This window comes from Sceloporus occidentalis, unplaced genomic scaffold (assembly GCF_023333645.1).
Source record: "Sceloporus occidentalis isolate IW3139 unplaced genomic scaffold, rSceOcc1.0.p SCAF_8, whole genome shotgun sequence".
NCBI classification, from domain to species: domain Eukaryota; kingdom Metazoa; phylum Chordata; class Lepidosauria; order Squamata; family Phrynosomatidae; genus Sceloporus; species Sceloporus occidentalis.
Window position 1 is genome coordinate 21,287,291 of NW_028316988.1, and position 24,162 is coordinate 21,311,452.

At 44.6% G+C, this 24,162-nt stretch overlaps 1 protein-coding gene across 1 annotated transcript in view; it reads left to right on the top strand.

Moving 5' to 3' along the window:
• ASS1 (argininosuccinate synthase 1) overlaps window positions 1–19,128 on the top strand; it is an 81,816-nt gene extending 62,688 nt beyond the window's left edge. The window contains exons 13-15 of the mRNA XM_089537026.1: window positions 7,270–7,426; window positions 17,584–17,649; window positions 18,833–19,128. Of these exons, the coding sequence (XP_089393152.1) occupies window positions 7,270–7,426; window positions 17,584–17,649; window positions 18,833–18,884 (275 nt within the window). The 3' untranslated portion in view covers window positions 18,885–19,128. The remainder of the gene's footprint in view (window positions 1–7,269; window positions 7,427–17,583; window positions 17,650–18,832) is intronic.
• Window positions 19,129–24,162: the final 5,034 nt, after the last annotated feature.

Sequence of the window (24,162 nt, forward strand, 5' to 3'; positions counted from 1 at the left end):
GGTGTGGCGCATGGCATCCCACCGGCCTGGGGGCAGAGTTGGGGCATGCGTTATGTGGATGCCACACCCCAGCTCCGCCCCAGCTCCCACTTGTCAGTAACTCCTGAATGGCCGGTCTGTACAGCCTGATAGAACGTGTTGTTGTGTGCCTTCAAATTAGTAACCCTAAGGTGAAGCTGTGATGGGGTTTTCTTGACAACATTTGTTCAGAGGGAGTTCGCCCTTGCCTTCTGCTGAGGCTGAGAGAGTATGATTTGCCTAAGGTAACCCAGTGGTTTTCTGTGCCTGAGCAGGGATTTGAACCCTGGTCTCCAGAGTTGTAGTCCTATAGCTAAACCATGACACCATGTTGGCTCGTATAGAGTATGTTACAGTAATCCAAACAAGAATGTAAGTAAAGCATGTGGAGTTCCTGCTACCTTTATCAGAAGGGCTGGATTGAAGAATACACACTTTAGGGTGGAATTCCAGTACAGCCTACTTATTTCTGGCAGTTGCTTGGTCTCAGCACTGTTTGGGTAGGTCCTTCAGACTTCCTCACAAACTGATGCTGACAGCTGATGTTCAGGCCAAAGTTGTTCCTAAATTCAAAGCACTAATATGACTTCTTGCTGGTTCCATGGTTTTCATTTAGTGCTTCCCACCCGTTCTAACTCTCTTGCAATTTGTTCATGCAGTCTGTTAGAGCAAAAACTGAGAGTTTTGTGGTATCAAAAGTTTTATTTGGCACTAGGAAACTGATTCAAGTTGATAATGATGACTTTTGAATGAAAGGGAATTTTGGCCGCCAGCACCTACAATCCATAGGTTTTGTTCTACTTTTTGAAGTCCCACGCATAAAGAACCCAGTTGTTCAATTCTGTGAAAAAGAAAACCATCCTTCTCCTAAAGTTGGACAAATGGTCCCAAATTTACACAGAAACTGGCTGCCCTGAGTTTGCAAGACCTGAGCTGGACCGCTGAAGCCAAGGGCTCTGGGAGGTTTTTCATTCATGCAGTTACCATAAATTGAAGACAATATGTTGGCAATTCACAACATCATGTCACTTCTCAGTCTTCTCTTTTCCAGGTTTGGAGAAGCTGAGGGTAGAATATTTCAGTGCATGTAGGCACTGCAGTGTTTTTTGTGGCTACTCCAGCAACATATTGCTGGATCTTTGCCACATTGCTCCCTATCCCCCTGTGTTGTATTTCCTTCTCGAAGGAAGCCCCTGCGATGTGGCAATGAGCCCACAGAGGGGCACTGTGCATATTCTTAGCAATGGAGGGTCCGGAGGCTTTGCTGGAGAGAATTACATGGGAAACAGCAGGTGAAAATTCTAGTTTGTAAAGGTAGCCCCAAGGAGGCCTTTACTGTGTGGACAAGGAGGTTGTTACCTCTGACATTTCAATCGGCCACGTGGTCGACAGGGCAAGTCATTACTGAATTGCTGCAATTTGGAGGCTGAAAGGAAAGGAGGTAGAGAAAGAGCAGCAGCTTTGGAGGCTATGGCATTAGACACGGGAGCTAGAATGGAAAAAGGCATCTGGGCAGCCAGCCCAGGTTTAAATCTATCTATAACTCAGAGAGTTTATATAGCTTGATCTGTTATCTGTACCTATAGAGATGGAGATGTGTCTCTATATCTATCTATAGAAATCAATCTATATACATATACAGTACTCATACTTCATTTCATTCCTTGAGACAAGGTGGGAACCGAACACAGGTGCAAAAAGAAACAAACACTTCTTCCGCCAAGTTCGTTCTGGATCCCCAAAGAATGCAGTTGATCACTAATCATACACATTTCTAAGAGGGGGGGGGGGTTTAACAAACAGGACTTTATAAATGAATTAGAAAAATGTTTTGACTTTCTTCGGTTCTTAAAAATAAGTGAGCTGGTTCCAAAGGGGCAGCTTAGAACACTGCCTTGGATCGCTATTTTGCATAAGGATATAAAGAATAAGAATATGGAATACATCAGTGTTATCCTGATTTATGATATTTCCTGTTCCAAGAATAGAAATTGGTGCAATATAATATAAACAATACTGTTAAAAATAAATACTGGGAGAGCGGGGGATACTGAGAAAAATAATTAAAACCAGAATGGAGGCTGAATCACCAGATTGCAGAGCGCAGAGGGTTCCACGCAGCAGAGGGCGCCCGCTGGAGACTGGGCTTTTGTGCCCCTGTCTTCCTTAAACACCTAATTATTGTAACTAGTCTCTCTGAACATCAGGCAATTAGTGGTTGTCATTTCCCTTGTATCCCCACCAATTTGCCCCCCTGTTCCCCATGGTGTTGTGGGAAAAAGGTGGCATTGCAAAATCGCTTTCCCTGGTTTTGTTCTCTCTGTGCATGAGTTGTGCGTGTGCCAGGTATGGGCCAGGTGTTTCAAATGGCACGATATCCCACGGGTCCCTCTGTTTTGCAAGAATTAGAACTGGATTGCCTTACCAAGTAGGAAGGCTATTAAACTGGGGCGGGGAGGGATCATGTTGAGTCAAGAAGCCAGTTTGAAGAGGGCAGGAAGGAGGAACAACAGATCAAAGCAAAGGGAAAGCTCTTTGGTCCTGATGACAAACGGTATCTGTGTTTAAAGCAAATGAGAAATGCCTGTTGCTTGTGTACAGTGGGAAGGGTGTGTTGGATTTTTGTTTATTTTCTGAATACATTAGGATGCATGCAAGCCTGACCCTGAGCTGAAAGTGGGTGGCTAGTGACCTTTAGCTGTGCAACCCTCAGTGTGTATGTTTGGAAGTATAACGCATAAAAAGCATTGTGGTGGACTGGGATTCTTGGAGATCTGGGTTCAAATGTGAGACTTGACCATGGAAATACACTGGGCCGACCTTGGACAAATCACACTTTCTCAGCCTCAGAGGAAGGCAATGACAAGGTTCTACAGAAATCCAGCCAAGAAAACCTACAGGTCAGAGTTAACTTGAGAGCTCATTGACAACTGGGAGATAGTGTGGTATGATAATATTGTCCTAGTATTGGACTAGGACTCTGGGAGACCAGGGTTTCAATGGCCAAAAAAGCTGTGGGAAATTACACTCTGTCTGCCTCAGAGGAAGGCAATAGCAGAAAACCTCCTCAGAATAAACCTTGACAAGAAAATCCTGAGCCAATGTGATACAGAGGTTTGAGGGTTGGACCAGGGTTCAAACCCCTGTTCGGCCATGGAAACCTGCTGCCTTAAATGCAGCTTTACTTTTGTTTTCAGCAACTGAAGAGGACTACCTTGAAACTTTTTGATAATTTATTAAGTTCTGTTTGTTCATCACTCAAATAAGTATTATCAGTAGGAAATTTATTGTATAGTATTAGAGTGCAGGTGAAGGTTTGCATGTCATGGGTACTCCTCTGAAGATGGGAGAACTAACAACTTGCTGTGTTAGTTTTTGTTGTTGCTATTTGCCTTCTAGTCATTTCCGACTTGTGACAACCCTAAGGCTTTTGGGGTTTTCAGGCAAGATTTATTCAAAGGGGGGTTTCCCATTGCCTTTTTCTGTGACAGAGACAGTTGGACTCACCCAATGGGTTTTCATGCCTGAGTGATTCAAATCCTGGCCTCCTAGAGTCCTAGTCCAACTTTCAACTTCTACATCATGCTGCCTCTTAGGATTTATTCCTGTTGCAATTGCCTTCCTCTAAGACTGAGAGAGTGTGACTTAACTAAGTTCACCCAGGTAGTTTCTCTAACTGAGCAGGGATTTGAACCCTGGTCTCCTGGAATTCTAGTCTCACATTCATGCCACTATACCACTGTAGTTCTCAATTTTCTGTGTCATGAATGAATATATACACTCGCACACATGCATATATATGTGCATCCATACGGTAGAACATTGAGTAATGTAAATGATTTCCTCTAGGCTGTAGTGATTCAACAGAGATGCCAGTTGGCCTATACCAGAGACAGATAAACTGTGGTCCTCCACATTTCAGGAGTACATTCCCTCATGGCTGGCTATACCATCTAGGGCTAATGAGAATTGCAGCCTAACAACATTTAGAGGGCCATATATTCTCTATTTCCCAGATTAAAGGATACATCGATTTAATCCAATGGTAAAATGACCATAGCGGGCATTTTCCTTTGTGTGTCTGTTTGTAGGCCAGCTGAGAATGGAAAGCCTATTTGGGAAGGAGAGCCACCTGTGTGAGGGCAGAGAGATTAAAGGGTTGAGATGCTTTGATGGCTGGAGACACTTAAGTAGAACTTCTTTCATCCTCTGTTTATCTTGCTGCCTCTTTTCTTAAGTGTGTGGAACTTAAGGGGATAATTAGCAACAAAGTGGTGGCTGCTAAGCAAAGACTGGGTGGCCCTTTTTGTTAATTTTGCAAGAATTTCATTCCAAAGGCTTCTGAGCAGCTTGGAAAAAATGGATTTCTTGGATTACAATTTCCTAGAATCCTCCATCCAGCATGGTCAGTGAGAGACTGCAGTTCAAAACAGAAACTTCACCAGACTTTGGGCTGAACTCCTGAGGGAACTACTAAGCTCTGATGCACAGTTTGTCTTGGCCCTTTCTTGGGGACCAATGGTGGCCAACTTCTACATGTGAGTTTGTACCTATTAGCCTCTACTTTCTGGATTACAGTGGAGTTGAATGAATCTCTGGAGTGGAATGGCATCCTATTGGCAAGTTACATTGTCATAAACCAACTTATGAGCATGAAAGGTTGAATTGTACCACTGCACAAAGTTCATATACTCTGGAGGGGAGGGGAGATGCAGCGACACTATTGGACCCTTGCATGAGCAGAGCCAGCAGTGTGGCCATTGCACAATGGTTCCAATAACAGTGTCTCTCAGTGCACCAAGTGTCCTGTTGTACAATGGGAGCCCCCTCCCATCGTCCCTTGTAGTAGTGAGCTAACCCTCATGTGAAAGCAACGAGGGAAGCACCTGGTTACTCCCCCACTTGCTCTGGAGAAACGGGGAAACCTGAGTGTCAGTACCTGAACCCTGCCTTCCTCCCCAGAGAATAGGCAATACTAGCATAGATTCCCCTGTCCCCCAGAGAAGCTCCATAGGGGAGGGAAAGATGAGACAGCTCTGGCTGAAACAGCTCAAGGTTATGTGAGAAATGAAAGAGGCAGGGAAGGTGAGCCTACCTAGGACAGATGGGTTGTGATTGCTTGTCCAGATAATGGCCCATACTCTCCGTTCTGCCTGATGTCTCCAGAGCTGTCTGGGCCAGTTATCTCTTTCACTAGGGCCCCTCTGATACACTAGCGGCAGACAAGACTGGAGCGTTCAGGGTGCTGGCAAAGAACCCTGGCTCTCCAGCAACTGCATGCTCTTTCTTTCACTGTCTCTCTGAATGAGCCTTCTTTTTTCAAGAAACTTAGGGCCTGAACCGACAGGCCAAAATAAAAGCTACTTCAGGTCACTTTGGAAGTATGCTGTTTAAATGACACATGCATCTTAAGAGGCCAGAAGCTGCACCAAAACTGCACTCTAGTCATTAGGACTGAAGCATGATTTTGGTGTGGCTTCCAGCCTCTTAGGACACATGCATAATTTAAACAGCATACCTCCAAAGTGACCCAAAGCAGCTTTATTATGGCCTGTCTATACAGGCCCTTACTTGGGTGGGTTTGGTTTCTTTCTTCCAATGTACTCCTATTCTTCTTAGGGAAATGAATTTATCACGCTTGCTTCACCTATTCATAGGGGAAACCAGGCAGCTTAGAGGAAACTAATAGGCAGCCAGTGGAGTGACTTCAATATTGGTGTTAGGAGTGACCACATAACACCAATATTGAAACCACTCCACTGGCTGCCTATTGGTTTCCGGACACAGTACAAGGTGTTGGTTATCACCTTTAAAGCCCTACATGGTTTGAGTCCAACTTATTTAAGGAATCACCTCAAAGGTGCCACGAGATCCCTTTGCATACTGATCCAGATTAACACAGCTATGTCTTTGAATCATAAATTTGGCCGTGTCAAGTTGGGTTATCATGAAGAGGGGGATGTCTGGGAAGTAGTCTTAATATAAGGTGGAGTCTGGGAAACTAAGGCGGGTTACATACCGCCATTTGGAACGTCCCCAGGACGTCCCAGTTTAAAAAAGAGGTGTCTCTTCTAGACACCCCTACTCCTGTTATGGACTCTGTCCGTAACAAATGGCGGTGGCCGTTCCACACGGCCGCCGCCATCTTGACGTAGCGGACGTTGTGCGTCCGCACGTCGCGTGGCGCTTATGATGTCACGAGGGTGCCATTGGCGCCTTGCGGCGTCATAACTGCGACGCGAGAAGAAGCTCCATTTTGGAGCTTCTTTTTTGCTCCACGTGGGAGCCGTGCGGTTTGGCTGCTGCGGCTCCCTCGCGGAACAAACAGCAGCGCCGGCAGAAAAAGCGGTGGTCTGTAACGGACCTAAAAGTGCCAAAAAAGAATGCAGGTATTATGCCAGAGGATTTAATATTGAACTTGAATCTGAGACTATGGCGCGTTACAGACTGTCCTAAAGCGGGTGGTCTGCCACCACCATCATTAGCTGCACCGAGAAGCCCCAGCGGCCAGACCGCGAGGCTTCCCGGCGCAGCTAAAAAGGAGCGCCGAAATGGAGCTCCTTTTTGGTCCCTGGAAGTGGCGCCGCGAGGCGCGCACTTGCGCGTCACTTCCGCTGTGCCACGTCCAAACGCTATGCATCCGAGACGTCAAAATGGCGGCCCCCGTGTGGATGGGGGCCACCATTTAGTACGCACTCTGCGTGTCCTAGGAACAGGGCCAGTTAGGAAGGTGAGACCCTTCCTATCCCTAGCACGCCCCTTCCTAACCCTAGGACGCACGGAGTGCGTACTAAATGGCCGTTTATAATGCGCCATAGTGTCTCCCCAGAGGAGGGAAACCAGGAACCCTCCCCCCAACTTTTAATGGAGGATCCTTAAAGCTTTGGTTCCAACCCAGAAACAAGGCCAGTTAACTCAGAATATCCAAATACAGAAACTCACAGCTCCTACTAGAAGTCAGGAATATTACCTTTTTGAACTGCAGTTGCCAGACTTCCCAGCTGAGGGATTCTAGACATTGCAATCCACAGGAACTATTGTCACACTGGTCCCAAATCTTCAAAAAGTGTAACGTAAAACATTTGGGCTGCTGTTGGCTAATGCACAGGTTTGCTGGCTGCTAGGCTGTTAATTGCCTGTGAAGACTGAAAGCAGCACATTTTACCCTCTGGAAAGTTAGTTCTTTGCAAAGGCAAGCCCTCTCTTGAATTTTGTGGCACTGATGAGACTCTCCCTCCTCCTTCTCTGTAGGTTTCTGGTTCAGTCCGGAGTGTGAATACATTCGCCGATGCATTGACCAATCCCAGGAACATGTAGAAGGGAAAGTCCAGGTCTCTGTCTTGAAGGGTCAAGTCTACATTTTGGGAAGAGAGTCAAGCCATTCCTTGTATAATGAGGAACTGGTGAGGTAAGCCTCAAGCTTGGAGCACATGCCTTAACATCAGCTGTGAATTTCACCATCATACCACCTTTGTAAAGTGCTGGGGTCATGAGGACATCCTCTCTCAAGGTGATGCCTTCCAGATGTTTTAGACAGACCTTCCAAAAGTTACTTTTTAGACTACACAATCCCCCATTATCCTTGCTGGCTAGGAGGGCAGTCGGGGAAAAGTTCTTCCTAATGTTGAGTTGGAATCTCTTTTCCTGTAGCTTGCATCTTTTGCTCCGGGTCCTATTCTCTGGAGCAGTGGAAAACAAGCTTGCTCCATCCTCAATATGACATCCCTTCAAATAAACAGGGCTATCATATCATCTCTTCTCCAGGCTAAACATACCCTGCTCCCTAAGTTACCCCTCATAGGGCATGGTATTCCAGATGGGGCCTGACCAAAGCAGAATAGAGTGGCACTATTGATCTAGACACTATACTTCTATTGATGCAGCCTAAAATAGCATTGGCCCTTTTAGCTGCTGCATCACACTGTTGACTCATGTTCAACTTGTGGTCTACTTGGACTCCTAGATCCCTTTCACACGTAGTTTCATTCAGTCAGGTGTCCCACATCCTATATCTGTGCATTTCATTTTTCCACCCTAAGTGCAGTACCTTACATTTCTCCCTGTTAAATTTAATTTTGTTAGTTTTGGGCCAGCTTTCTAGTCTATTCAGGTCATTTTGAATTTAGATCCTGTCCTCTGAGTTATTAGCTGCTACTCCTAATTTGGTGTCATCTGCAAATTTGATAACTATGCCCCCTACTTTCATATAAGTCATTGATAAAGATGTTGAATAGCACTGGGCCCAGGACAGAACCCTGTGGCACCCACTAGTCACTTCTCTCCAGGATGAAAAGGAGTCATTGTTGAGCACCCTTTGGGTCCAGCCGGTCAACCAATCATAAATCCATGTAATGGTTACCTTGTCTAGCCCACATGTTGACTCATGTTCAACTTATGGTCTACTAGGACTCCTAGATCCCTTTCACATGTAGTCTCCTCAAGCCAGCTTCCCACACCTTGGCACTCAGAGAACATGTTAGCATTCAGAGCACAATCCCCTTGGAGGTATTGACCTGTATACAAATCCTAGTCCCATGGAATCAGTGGAACACACACAAGCATTGACTTACCAATGTTCCCATTGATTCTGGGAGTCTTCTCAAGTTGGGACTTGCCATTGGGCTTAGTTGTGGTCCAAAAAAGCAATTTCTCCAGGCTTTGAGAGCCTAGTTGTCTCTGATCCTAGAGGAAGCATGCCTCTACCCTGCTTAGTATCCATATTACTCTATGGGTTGTTCTACCCGTCTTTTCAAGCTATCTGAGGCAGAGGAAGAAATCACGAAGACTTTCCAGGAATTGTTGGAATATAGCTCCCAGCAGCATATCCATCCATGAAGAATGCTGGGGTTCGCAATCCAAGCAACATCCAGAGGACTATATGATTCCCCTGGTATACGGTAGACTAGTGGCCGTGTTCCACAGTTTTTATTATCTGTGATAGGAAGAGCTATTTCTTTTTGCCTGTGAGTCTCCCACTAGACATCAGTTTGACAGTAAGATGTACAAGAAGAGACATGCCTAACCCTGAAATCATTAAGCAGAGTAAGGCAGTCGCCTAAGGAGACAAATATCAGAGTGGCATCAGTATTTGTACTAATTTGTAGTAATAATAATAGTAATAGTAATCTTTCAGTCCTATACCCTCCAGTATTTCATGAATTAAAACTCAGATATGTGTGGCTGAGACTATGGTAAAAATGGCTAAAGTTATGAATCTGGAAGAACTCACAAGCAAGGAGAGGCTGCAGCAGTTTGCTTTTGCCTGAGTCTACTAGGAAGGGCCAGATTTCTCCTCTCCTCTCCTCTCTCCCATAATGAGTGCAAACTACTTTTGTACTTTGAGCTTAGTTTGCAGCAGTTGAAGTAAGCTGAGGACAAAGTAGGAAAGTGGGAGGACGAGAGAGAAACCAGAACCTTTTAAAAGCTGAAAGTAGGATGACAGAGGTTTAATCAGGACTTTCCCTGCCAAATAAATACAGTTGAAAAGTATGCAGTCTGTTCAGCACCTATTTATAGAATTGGGACAATGTTGGCCTGTTGGCCTTAATTTAGGAAGGCAGCAGAATATCTTGGGCCAGCCCTGTTCCATTACTGAAGATGTTTACTATCCCTTTTAGCTGTGCTAAACCATGGAAGTGGAATCAGAAGGAGCTTCCGTAGTCATTCAGTGGTTTAACTTAGGAGCTATCACTTCCGCTAAACCAGACTGTTCTGTTTTTAAAATACCTTCCAAAATTAAGGATCTTGTTTCAAAGTCAAATCTATTTATTTTCCTGCATTCGCTTTCTTTCCCTCTTTTATTCCGCTGTCTCTCTCTCATTCACTCACTGTCTCTCTCCCTCCTGTGACTCCCCCACACACCTTGCCACAGCCCCTTTCAATCCTTCTAAACATTTTATAAGCCATAAATATACCCAAATCAGTTTAGATCAGTCAGAGTAAATGTCAAATTATCCCTTCTTTTCCCTGTCTCTGGCTCTTTTCTTCACACCCCCTCGAAATCAACAGCTCCTAATAATCCCAACCCTTCATTATGCTTTGCATTCTCACACGGGGAGAGATTAAATGAATAACGTAAAAAGGTGTGAGCGTGTGTGTGTGTGTGTTTGTGTGGTGGGGGAAAGATGGAAAAGAGAGAGGGAGAGAGTGCAAAAGAGAGAGAAGGGGGAAACAGGAACACTTATTCTCATTGTGTCTCTAGCCATTTTCCTTTTCTTTTTGATTTCTACATCGCTGGTTTGAAAAGCATTTGACTGACGGCATCATGGGAACCCGAGAGAGAGCTGTGAGAGGTGCGACGCGCAAAAAATGCCTTCGCACAGTAGGTAGAAAGTAACGTAATTATAGAGCAGGTCAGAACCACTCGGATGAGCAAAAATAAAAGCGTGGAGGTTTTTCTACCACCCGTCAGGGGAGGTAAAATCATTGTAAACTCTCTCTTATTCTTGCTTATTTTTTTTATAAATTAAAAAAAGATATATTTTTGCAGTTTCTAGAAAATGAACAGATTTACCACCACCTCCCATGTGTATGTGTGATGTTATGGAGACGGGAGGGAGCTGGATAAGAAACTACCCTAGTTTGGATTTTGTTGGTGTGGTGTCGCATGAGTATGGTTATATCTCACCATTATTGAAGCCACAAATAGTTTTCTTTAAAATATTTGCATCAGTAGCTTGCTGAATTGAAGGCAAAACAGTGAAGTGGAGGTCTATGACAGGGGCTTGGCTACACTGCTAGGTGGACCCTTGGCCACCATGGAATTCTAGCAGTTAAGTCTGGGGTAATTGCCATCCTTGCTAATCCCCAAGTCTTTGCAAACTAGCCGTTATCTCTACAGCCTAGGGCTGGCTTTATCATGAGGCAGAGTAGAGCAACTGTCCTTCACAATAGATGCCGAGGAACCAGAAACCATAAGGAAGTTCTGAAGCAAGGCTGAGTGTTGCATACTCTGTGTCCTAGCTTTGTTCAGGTGAGTGTATTGGAAGTAAGAGTCAATTCTGGTTCAGGGTGACTAGATATCTACTGTAACGGAGAACAAGGCACCACAAAATGTAGTCTGTTTAAGAAAAATGTAGGAAATTACAAAATAAAAGCTAATGTAATATAAATGACATAAACATTATATTTACATATATTTGTATTAAAAAGGTAAAGGTTTCTCCTTTGCTAAGATTGTCAAGTCGTGTCTGACTGTAGGGGTGGTGCTCATCTCTGTTACTAAGCCAAAGAGCCAGCGTCATCAATGATAACTCTGTGATCATGCGGCCAACAAGACTGCATGGAACACTGTTACCTTCCCACCGAAGTGGTACCTATTAATCTACTTGCATTTGTACATGTTTTCGAACTGCTAGGTTGGCAGAAGCTGGGACTAGTGATGGGAGCTCACTCCATCATAAGGCACTTGGGCCTCGAACTACCGACCTGCTAATTGTCAGAATCAGCGTCTTGACCACTGAGCCAAAGCGCCCCTATATTTACATTATTTACATTACGCTACTGTAAATATAAATTAATGCTTCTTAGTCATACTCAAAATGGAAGACATTTTGAAATTCCTCCTGGACAGAATGCTGAAATGTAGGACATGTCCTGGGAAAAGAGGGTGTCTGTTTTGGTTGAAGTCTGTTTGTGGAATTAAAGGGTGGGCCATCTTGTTTGGTTTGGGTAGCCAAATGCCCCTGGTTGTTTCTGCCAGTCCACTGCGTATGTCAGTGCTGGGGTGGTCGCTGTCCCCATGCTAAGGAGACAGGGTGAATGTCATAGTTGGCCAAAACCAAGTCAAAGGACAAGATGGCACCCTTGGCCCATTTGATATACTGGCACCAGCCAACTGAACTGGCAGCACAGTCTTACTCCAACCATGTCAGCCCTCACATTAAACAGGAGGGTGCACTATTTAAGGCTGGTGAGAATAAATGTGAATGTACCTACAATCAATTGGACCAGGCAGGAAAAAGCCAGTCCAGTCCCAGGGCTTGCACAGGATTATAAGCAGAAGCATGGCAAGGCAGTGTGAAGTTCAAAGGGAAAAAACAGTCCTGAGCGGAGTACAAGACCAAGAAGAAAGTTGTCAGAAAGATTCGTCTGGAGGTACATACTGAATGTTAGATATTCATAAAGCTGGAGATATCAGACTGGGCTGAACAAATGTTTTGCAGCAATTGTCTGCATAAATGGAATGGCCTTGACTGAGATGATATATAGCCAGATGTAAATCAGCAGGGCCAGGCTCATTAGCTCCATGTCTTCCATTTAAAGAGGAACAGGGCCTTTTCTGACCCTTTGCCTCCAGCATTTTAATTCATGTGAATGCCTCTATACCCTCCTCTTGATCTACAGAGGCTGCCAGTGATGGACATGGCTCTGCCTCTGCCAGCCCCTTCTGGTTCTAAGTGGGGCACCCCTCAATTCCTTCTTTGTCTGAGGAAGCCTCTTCCAGGTAGAGCATAATGGAGTAAAGTGGGTGCCTCAGCAAGCAGATTTGGGGGTGTCATGAAAGAGATATAAATTCTGAGTTAACCAGTGTGTTGAACAGCTTCCATCACTGTGCCAGAAGGTAGCAGCAGACCCTTTAAGGGAATCCAGGGCAAACTGAAACCATTCAAAGTCTAGGATCTTTAAAGCCCTAAACTTGGGTGCAGATTATGTAAAAGACCAAGATGTCAGAGAAGGGTTGTGTAAATTAAACTCATACCAGCATAGCTTGGAAGATCATTTGGTGGAAGCGGTGGGAGCTGAGCTGTAATATAATGCCACTCTCTCTTGGAACAAAACATAAGAGCCACTGTGGTGCAGAGGTTGGAATGTTGGGTTAACTTGAGTAGCGGAGTGCCTTAGGGTTCTGTCCTGGGCCCAATGTTCAGTGCTCAACTCCATCTGAGCTACAGAAATAATGCAGTTTGACAGCACTTTATGCTGCTGTGGAATTCTGAGAGTTGTAGTTTGTTGTGGTGCCAGAGATCTCTGAACGAGATGATTAAATATCTCACAAAACTACAAAACCCAGAATTCCATAGCATTGAGCCATGGCCATTGTCTTCCTCTGAGGCTGAGAGAGTGTGATTTGCTTAAGACCACACAGTGGGTTTCCATGGCTGAGTGGGGTTTTTATGTTTCCTAAACAGAAAGTGCTGCAATTCAGGACATTCCATGCAAAATTTGCATGTGGTTGCTTTGTACTGAAAACATCATTTTCTGCACACAAAACATCTTTTTGTGCGCAGAAAATATTTCCATGTGGAAATATTATTTCCTGTGCATAAAATGCTATTGTTGTTGTTGTTTGTGCGAAACAACCATGTGCAAATTTTATGCAAAATGAGTCCTGAATTGGGAATCGGTTTTGAAAATGGTGTGGTTTTCAAAGTCTTGAAAAAAATTGTTCAGACTACTTGCTGCTTCCTCCAACCAGAAAATTAGTAAAGGGTTAATTTTGGGATTTGTAGCCCACTTTTCCTTCAGTGATCCCAAGGAAGCATGGATGCCTCTCTTCCTTCCTTGTTATTGTCACAACCAGTTCTGCCCAGTGCTTCCCATCTCAGTGAACAGGTGAGTCTTCTATAGGTTAGCCTGGGCTGTAAAGGAGTTGTCCATGGTGCTGACTGCAATGTATTTAAAGGGCAGTTGGCATTTGTGTGTGTGTATCCTGTTTTAAAGTCAACAAATCAAAGGTTTTAAATGGATCAGCTGTGTCACTGACTCAGAGCCTTATTGCACAAGGAAAGAAAGCCAAAATGAAACTGCTTTCTCTGTGACTCTCTGCATGCTATCATAGCACTTCCGTTCTCCTTCCTGAAGGAGACAGTTGTAAAAGTGTGTGGTTTGTTGCGCTGAAAAAATCCATTGGGAAAAAGGCATACTTTTCCAACTGTCTCCGTCAGGAAGAAATGGAAGTGCTACAACAGCATGCAGAGGCATGGAGAAAGCCACTACTCCCAATTTGTTTCAGCTTTCTTTTCTTATGGGATAAGGCTCTTAGACCTTCAGACCAACTTCTGCAGCGGGTGGCTGACTGTGTGTCCAAATAATCTTCAAATCAGTGTCTGTAATACTTCTTGGAGCAAGAAAAAAACAACTCCTGGGAGAAGCCCAGAGTAGCAGCTTTCAGTTAAAGCCAGAACATTTGTGCAGGTGGTTGTTCCAGTGTGAAGCTGCTGTGTAGGATAATAAGCTGTACTGGTTATTAAGACCAAATCCTTGTTTGCCAATCCCACATTTAATAATTAAAAATAATTAACACAATGTGATTAGAGACCCATGATTATGGTCATAATAAGCTCCCAGTGCCCTGCCCAATTTGCCGCACTCAGTGGATCTCAAGCTAATGCAAAAATGAGTGGATAAAATATCTTCCTGTGCACAAATATCCCTGGATGTAGTAAGCTAGCACATAGGGAAAGGGGGCAATAGGAAAATGTCCTTTGCTGCTATCTGATTACTTACAAAAAGCTTTCACCTTTTGGTAACAAGGGGAAACTGTCAAAAACATTTGTCTATAATTGCAAGGCTTTGTTGACTGACTGACTGACAGACAGACTCACACGAAAGTTTAACATTCAAAAATATGATTCCTTTTTACATGGGTGAATATTTGAAAATATGACTGATTGCCGGGTTTTGTTTTTCATATGAGGAAAGTTCAAAGTTAATGCTAGGATTGTGCTGATTTTTTGTTTTTACATACTGCAAACTGAGTTCAAAGTGCAAAAGTAATTTGCACCTAATTAATTCATTGGTGAGAAGAACAGAATCTTGTCCTTCCCAGTGTTTGTGCCATTCGGGTTTCCAGGTAGAGGGTATTCCACAGTGGGAATGACCCATCTTGGCCACACTCCGATGTTGGTTGGCCACACTTGTCCTGGTTTTCATCTGTGAAAAGTTAGAAGCGATGTTGGTGTCTGCACAGGTGTTAGCCAATTGATACCTACCAGGGCAAATTTCCCCCCAAAACACAGTAAATTTGCAAAATCTTGCTTCATTTCCCCCCCTCTTCCCTTGCTGTCACTAGATACCAAACAAAAGTGAGTGTGTTTTCGTGTTATCAAAGACATTACAAATAGTTTTTGGCCAAGCCTGAAATCGGATGCCTTGCCTTTGTCTTGCCAAAATGGCTTTCTCACCATGGGGGCCGGTTAATAGTTAAAAGGAAGGCAGGGTCTTCGCATCGCCTCTCTGGTTCTCCAACATCTGCTCCAGGTCAATTTAAGGTGTCGGTGGCAAGGTGAAGGGGCTTCTCCTCCTGCTCAGCACTTAGCAAAGTAAACTGGGCTCTTGTCTGATGAGAGAAGGGGGAGGGAAAGTTTAACCATGGGGCGGTGGGGGAGGGCGGTGGGGAAATGTTGCTTCCAAGACCTTGGGGGCACTCAGCATTATGAGCATGTTTTATTGCTCTATAATTAACTGGAACGCTTTCCGCCACTGAACAAAGGGGCCTTTCTGTAGCGCGCTCAATGGAGGAACATTTTCAAGTCAGAGGTTGTGGAAAGAGAGCTCACTTGGAAAGTAAGGTGCTTTTGAACAAGGAGCAAGTTCTCCTCTTGGAGCATTGATGCCTCAGGATGGAGCAAACACAGGTGGTTTTGTCACGGCACTCATTCTAGAGCAGCCATCTTCCCTTGCCAGTTAGAATCATAGTATCACAAAAACTTAAAGTTGGAAAGGACCACAAGGGCCCTGTTATCCAAGCCCCTACCAAGCAGGAATACACAACTAAAGTACTCCTGAAAGATGCCCATCCAACCTCTGTTTACGGATCTCCAAAAAAGGAGAGTCCACCACCCTCCAAAGTCCATTCCACTCTCAAACAGTTCTTTCAGTAAAGACATTGTTCCTAATTCAGTAGCATCACTAGGAGCGTGCAGGGGTTACAGGCCTCACTGGGTGACACCTCCAAAGGTGTCCCTGTCCCTGTGAGGCTTTACTCTAAAGTAAAGCCTTGGGGCGCATGGAGGGAGGGAGATGGTCCTCGGAGTCTCTTCCAACTCTATGATTCTATGATTCTAAGCCAGCCCAAATGTTAAGATCTTGGAGGGAGGCATTCTTTTGGTCCCAGCACCATCACCTGTTGGAGACACAGGAGACAGCCTTCTGAGTGGCTGCTGCTGAACTGTGGAGCTCCTTTCCACAGGCAGTCTGGTTAGTCCCTTGCTCTTTTTGTACCAGCAGGAACCGATCTCAGTTAAGCCTTTGACCTTTAATCATATGGCAGTAGGGTGTTTGAAAGTGGAGTACTGAGTTTTTAACCTGTACATTTTCAGTTATGTTTTCAGTGCATTGTAAACTGCTTTAATGATGTGGTAAAATAAATTTTTAGCCAATCTTTTTATTTTAAATTATTGTAAGCCATTTTTGATCCCATGTCCCCAGTGTGGTACAAACTGAATGAATGAATGAATGAATGAATGAATGAATGAATGAATCAGATGTGGAACCAAACATACATCCAAATGTGCAGTGAACAGCCATGCACGGTGTGTACCATGGCACTTCTCATTCAGTTCTACTTCTACAATCTTGGTCTGAATGGGGTCATTTTGCATTGAGCAAAAATTAGAAGAGCATCTTGACAGTGAGAATGATTCAGCAATGGAACCAATTCCCTCAAGAGTTGGTGAGGTCTCCTTCTCTGGGCATCTTTTAAAAAGAGGCTGGACAGCTCTAGCTGGAGATCCTGCAGTGAGTAGGAAGTTGGACTTGATGACCTAGTGGGTCCCTTCCAATATGGATTCTCTTCTCATATGGAAACATGCATATTTAAGACCACAACAGGATTCCATCCAGTATCTGTTCCTTCCGTTGTTCCATCCAAGGGTTCATTCAGCAGGAGATGTCCCAATTAAAAGATAACTGGTATCAGATAATGTTTGAGATAAGTGGGTTAATACACCTACAAGATCTTTTAAACCCAGAATCTAAAATTACCAGACTATATCACCTCCTCTGCCCACCTACTTACGTACACACACATACACACCAGTCTCTAGAAATCTAAAAGCTGAATGGAAATGGATCACAGTTGCTAATCTATAATACACATGTTTATCAATGCTCAGGCACCACAAAGGTCAGGTGGAAGGTTCAGCCGGCCTTTCTATATGATGCAGTCATGTGGGGTGTCATTGTTGAAGTATACAAACATGGTACTGTGTGGCACTGTGAAGTTCCTCTCAAAGAATGCCAATATGATCCTAGGCTGTACCAATAGGAGAGTAGTGCCTAGATCAAGGGAAGTAATAGGGCCACTCTATTCTGGTCAGACCTCACTTGGAATAATGTGTCCAATTCTTGGTACCACAATTCAAGAGAGATACTGACAAGCTGAAGCGTATCCAGAGGAGGGCGACCAAAATGGTGAAAGGTCTAGAAACCATGCTCTATGCGGGGTGGCTTAGGAAGCTAGGTTTATTTTAGCCCAGGCAAGAAAAGGTTAAGAGGTGATGTGATAGCCATGTTTGTGTGTGCTAGTTCAGATTTCTGTCCCTGAATGGCCACCTCCAGTTCCCCTTCACTGGCCATAATACTGCAGCTTCTGGCTCATCTTTTCACCTTCCTTCCCTGCAGCATGGACGTTCAAGGGAATTACAAACCATCTGATGCCACTGGGTTCATCAACATCAACTCCTTGAGGTTTGTATTCACACATGCACAGGCAGAGACGTGTCAATAGTTTAAATCTCTGCTTTCACAACAGTTGTGATGCTTGTAGTCCTACAAACAATGCTTGAGGACTGAAGGTCCAATTTGAGACTGCTTTAACTGCCCTGGCTCAGTGCTAAAGAATTCTGGAAACTGTCATTTTGTGAGAGAGCTCTGGTGCCACAATAAACTACAATTCCCAGAATCCCCTAGTCAGGTAGGCTACATTTCAGAGGTTGCCATTATGTTGATAGGTGACTTGAAGGCAAGTAGACACACTAGATAGCTTCCTTCTCAATAATTGTGGTGCCAGGGCTCATCCTATATCTGCTTTGCATCCACCTTCTGGTTGGAAGCAAGTAGGCTAAGTTAAATGCTCCTTAGTCCATCTTCCTAAGTGAGAAGGAATAATGATCTCATTTCACCTTAATCTGGGAACAGCCCCTTTAGTGTATCTACTTGCTTTCAAGTCACCCATCAACTTATGGCAACCTCATGAATTTCAGAGGATTTCCTTAGGTAAGGAATGCTCAAGAGGTGGTTTGGGCAGTTCCTTCCTCTGAAATGCAGCCTACCTGACTCAGTGCTAGGGAATCCTGGGAATTGTAGTTTATTGTGGCACCAGAGCGCTCTTACAGAGAAGGCTAATGTCTCACAAAATGACAGTTTCTAGAATTCTTTAGCACTGAGCCAGGGCAGTTAAAGTGGTCTCAAACTGGATTATTTCTGCAGCGCTCATAAGCAATGCGCCAGTGAACAATCCCGGAAGAGAAAACTCTACTAACTAATATAATCTGCAATCCTTCTTTCTGCCTGGTTTTCATTTATCTGTCACAACCTCATGCTCCCCCACTTAAAGGCTATGAAAAAATGACACATTTACTTAATGGGCTCTCTCCCCCCCCCCTTTTCCATGTGCAGCCTGTTAACTTCTTTGTTCTGTGCACTAATGCACACCGTTTTATTCCTTTCAGATAGATTAATTATACAACGATCAGGTATTTAGGGGGGATGGGAAAGGGAGAATGTTGGAAGCATGCATATGTTGATAAGTGTGCATTGTGTTTATTTTCCCTGCTCTTACCCCATTTCACCCAACTTAATGGCCTCAAACTTGGTAAGTATAAATGTTAATTTCTAATGAATTTTCTCTTCTTCTTCCCTCGGTTCACAGACTGAAGGAATATCATCGACTCCAGCGCAAGGTCAGCTGGATGCAGAATTAATGGCAATCCATGGGTCTGTGGACTCTTCCTCTCATACCCCACCCTTTTAATGCCCCATGTGTTGCTACTAATTGTGGTAATTGGTGAGTGTTACTCATCCCCCTGACTCCCAAAGCCCTAAGATTACATTGTTCTGCTCTTCAGTGGCAGGTAAAATGGATTCAAGAAAAGGTGATCAGTGGAGGGGAGAGATGCGCTCCTGTGGATCTGTGAACAAGAATGTTATTAAAAACATATCTGCCATTATTTCAAAAGTCTAATGAATCAAGCCTCTCTTTTCTTTCTTTTCTTTCTCCATTTGCTTGTAGTATAGTTTGTTCATCCTGCCTGCACTCAGCCGGCCACAACATTTGCCAAGCTAAGTCTTTGTACTTTCATGGGAGTTTAAGTGCATCTGAAGGACACACAGGTTTTTGTTGTTGTTGTTAGAAGATGTGCATCTTTAATTGTTGGGGTTGTTGGGGGGGAGACAAACAAAAGAAAGGGTGCTGAATTGTACCCAAACCTTCTCTCTACCTGTTGAATACTAAAGGGAGAGAGAAAGGATGTAGATTTTTAATACATAAACAGTTCCTTCCCTTTTAGGAACCATTAAAAGCCTGGCTTTGTCTTTGCCTTAATTGCCACGAGGTCTGGCTTATTTTCCCATTTTCTCTCCTTTTCTTTTAAATTCCTTTTTATCAAAAGGAATGTCTCACATTTTTTTCTGCATTTGCCAATCCCCCCCCAAAAAATGCTTTCAGTCTGAAGAAGAAGGAGCTGGAGGCAGAGGGAGGGAATATCAAGAAGGAAAATGTGTAATATTTTAGCCTGCAGTAATAGAGCCACGGTTCCCAAGAACAAGGGAAATAATGGTCACTCTATATTCTGTGCTGGTCAAGCCTCATCTGGAGTCCTGTGTTCAGGTCTGGGTGCCTGATTTTAAGAGGAAAATAGACAAGCTGGAGCAGGTTCAGAGGCAACAAGGTTAGAGGAATACAGAACAAAGCATATAAGGAGAGGTGGATGGACCTGGACTTGTTCAGTTTGGGGAAGAGAAGACTGAGAGGTGGCAGGACTGTACCTCTATCTAAATATCTAAAGGACTGCCAGCTACAGAGAGAAAGGGGCAGGTCTGTTCTCTGCTGCCCCAGAGGGTAGGGGTCTAGTGATAGGAGGTCTAGTGATAGGAGGTTACAGGAGGCAGATTTTGAATGAATATTTGGAACATCTTGACAGTAAGGGTGGTTAAGCAATGGGACGAATTCTCTAGAGCCAAGCTTTCCAATCTTTTTGACTTGCAGAGCCTTTATTTTTGTGGTGGAGACCCTAAAAGGTCTACCCTATGTCTTACAAGTGAATGGTGTTCAGGAGTATATCTAAAAATATATTCTTATTCTTTAATTTCATTCAATTTTTCTTTCATTTTCCTGGAGTGGCCGCAGAGCACAGGTTGGGAACTCCTGCCCCAGAGAGGTGGTAAGGGCTCCTTTTCTAGATGTCTTCAAAAAGAGGCTGGGTAGCTACATGTTGGGGATGCTCTAGCTGGAGAGCCTATATAGAGCTGGACAGCGGGGAGCTTACTTCCAATGTCGTCACTAGGGTATGTGTCCAAGAGGTGTAGTATACACTGGGTGACACCACAGAGGATGTGTGACACCCGGTTGGTCTCTCCTCCTGCTGCAGAGGATGGGTGGGTGCAGGCCCACCCCTTCCCTGCAGCCGTAGCTCTCAGGTCAACTAAGGTGACAGAGAAAGAGGGACAAGTGCATGCCTCTCCCTCCTTCCCTGCTACCCTGGCACTCTGGGCCCAGCAAGCCAAGGAAGAAGGCCTTCCTTGCACACACACACACACACACACACACACACACACACTTTCTCCTTCTTTCCCGGTGCTTTGGCTGGGTTTTCTGAGGAGTGAGTGAGTGTGCAACTGTCCTTCCAGCCTCCCCCGGTGGGCACTTGGGTGGCTGGAAGCTCCTCTCCAGTACCGCCAGGCACCCACACTGGGTGACACCAACATTAGGGCTGCCTCTAGTTCCACCTAAATATCAAGAAGAACTTCCTGATGGTAAGAGCTGTTTACAGTGGCAGATGTTGCCTTGGAGTGTGGTGGAGTCTCCTTGGGAGGTTTTTCACCAAATGGCTACATGTCAAGAATGCTTTGCCTGTGTCTTTCTGCATGGCAGAATGAGGTTGGACTGGATGGGGTATCTTCCAGCTCTATGATTCTATGAAAATTTACAGACTCGAGATGAGCCCTTAGCTCTAGTCATCATCATTTTTCAGTTCTAACCTTCCTTTGTTTTCCCACTGCTTCTTCCATCTCTACTTTAAAAAACCCAACCTAAAACAAAACATTAGCTGGAAGGGGGAATCTTTTAAGGAGAAAAAGAGAGGATCAGTGGGGCCACCAGGCTTGGTGACACCCAGTGTGTGTGTCGGCAGCTGTCCTGCCCTCCCTTCTGCTGGTTTGCTCACCTGCCATTCTCACCCCAGCCCCAGCTCCAGCTCCCTCCCCAAGGAGAAAGCCAGGGAAGCCATGAGGTGTGCACTCGCCCCTCCATCGCAGTGGAAGGAGGGCCCACTGGGTGTCACCCCTTCTCTGGGGTGTTGTCTGGTGTGGTCTGAACCCTCCTACCTGCCCTGTGGTGCCACTGAAGAGGATAGCTGCCATTTAATTGGTAGCAGTAGCAGCTTTCTTTCTGGCAGCCTCCTGATCTGCTAACCAGTACGACTGTGTGTCAGTAGAAATTCCATTCGTCTCCATATATCCATTATCAGCACAGTATCACCAGAAAATTGAAGCATAGACACCTGAGAGGCTCAAACAGCCCTACATGTTGCTCTTGAGCTAAGATAACAGCAAATTACAATTGAAAGTAGAAACAATCAATTAAGACAATCAGTACTGCTTAAAACAGCAGCTGCAGAAACAATTTAGGTCTTCAGCTAAACTCAGAGGAAAGGGAGGGAGTCAAGGTGGGGGGGAGGAGGGAGGGGATGTCATGGCCACAGCCACCCAAAAGATGACAGCCAGTTGGCCCTGCAAGGCCTACCTTTGCTACAACTCAGATAAGCCAACCAAAGCACTATTCTGGGAGGTGTAGTCCCCAAAAAGGTAATTATCTAAAATCTGGTCAAAACCCACATTGAATAATAAAAGGACATTGATCTGATCACATGCCAAATGGATAGACTCAGTCATGGGCCTGAATCTAAAGACATAAGCAGAGATGTAAAGGATAAAAGGGGCTTGGTGATGTCTCATCCACAGGGTCACCATGAGCCAGCGATGATGTGAAAGCAGTTAACAACAACAAGAAGGTATTACATCTAGCCGGGGGGGGGGGGGGGGATGACATAAGTGACACCTGGCTTGAGAGCAGGAGATGGAAAAGGATCAGTAAACCACAAGCTAACCATGAGTCAACAGCATGATGCAGCACCCAATAAAGCCAATGCAATCCTGGGCTGCATCAACAGGAGTAATGTCCAGATCAAGGGAAGTAATTGTGCCACTCTATTCTGCTTTGGTCAGACCTCCCTGGAAAACCTGGGTCTAGTTATGGGCACCACTGTTCAAGAAGGATATCGGCAAACTGGAACATGTCCAGAGAAGGGTGACCAAGATGATCACAGGTTCAGAAACTAAGCCTTAAGGCAGGGGTGGCGAACCTATGGCCCACCGGGTTCTGATGAATGACTATTCGCATCATGCCTCACCACCAGCCAAACTGAAGGAAGTTTTAGCCAGGCCAATGAGGACTTGGTTGTAGCTCCTTCCCTTACATGTACTGTGTTTCCCCGAAAATAAGACACTGTCTTATACTCAAGAAGACACACTATGGCTTATTTTCAGGGGATGTCTTATTTTTACGATGAGGCAGATGAGAAAGGCTGCCTGTCTTCTTTAGCCCTCATAAACCTGGCTAAAACTTCATTCAGCTTGGCTGGTGGTAAGGCATGACTGGAATGGTAATTCATCTGAACCTAGAAAGCTATAGGTTCCCCACCTCTGCCTTAAAGGGAACAGCTTAGGGAGCTAGGTATGTTTAGCTTGGGGAAGAGAAGACTGAGAGGTGACATGATTTATTGCTGTTGTGTGTCTTCCATCTTATGGCAGCCATAAAGCAAACCTAATGCACAGGGTTTTCTTGGCAAAATTTGTTCAGAGTGGGTTTGCCATTGCTTTCTTCTGAGTCTGAGAGAGTGGGTCATCCAGTAGGTTTTCATGGCCAATCAAGGATTCAAACTCTAGTCTCCTGAGTCATAGTCCAACATTCAAACCACTGTTCCTGTCATCAGTAATGGACTGTAACAGAGGTCATGAGAGTTAAAGTGAATGCCTCAGAGGGGAAATCAGGTTGGGAAATGGCACTCCACAGCACCTGATCTGCCAAAAGATATGGGTGCTGTTCCGTTACAAAAGATACCGGCATTTACTGAGATGTATGCAGGCTTTGATTCTGAAACAGTGCCATACTTCTGATTTTACAGAGCTAAATCTGTGTTAATTCCTACCAATCTTGGTTTCAAGTTTGGCTGTGGAATAGAGAGAGCTTTGGTTGCCTTAGTGGACAACGTATCCTGGGAATGTGTCCAGCATACAGGGAATAGAGAAAGGGTGTCCTGGCTGGTTCTGTGGGACTTCGTAGTAACTTTTGATACCATCAGCCATGGTATCCTTCTGGGTCACCTGACTGGGATGGAACTTGGGGGCACTGTTTTTCAGTAGCTAAGTTCCTTCCTGGAAGAACAAACCTGGAAGATGATGCTGGGAGGACCCCGCTTGATCCCTTTACCATTGGCCTGTGGAGTCCCACAGGGTTCTGTTTTATCCCCCATGCTGCTTAATGTATACAAGTAATCACTAGGAAAGGTTGTCTTGAATTTGGGTCCAGTAGGCTTCATGTTGAACATCAAGAAAATTAAAATAATGACCAAGAAAGATCTATAAGGATTCATCCAAGATTATAAGAAAATAGAAACAGTCAAAAGAATTCCCATATCTTGGATCAAATAATGATTGGAATGGTAACTGCAGTCATGAAATCAGAAGAAGAATAGGATTGGGAAGGACAGCTATGAAAGGTCTTAAAGTGTAGAGACATTTCTGAACCCCAAAGTGAGGCTCATCCAAGCCATGGTATAGACCATCACCTATACAGACATGAAAGCTGGATAATGAAGAAAGCTGACAGAAAGAAAATAAACTCATTTGAAATGTGGTGCTGAGAAGAGTGCTGAGGATCCCATGGATTATAGCCAAAAAGACAAACAAATGGGTCCTAGAACA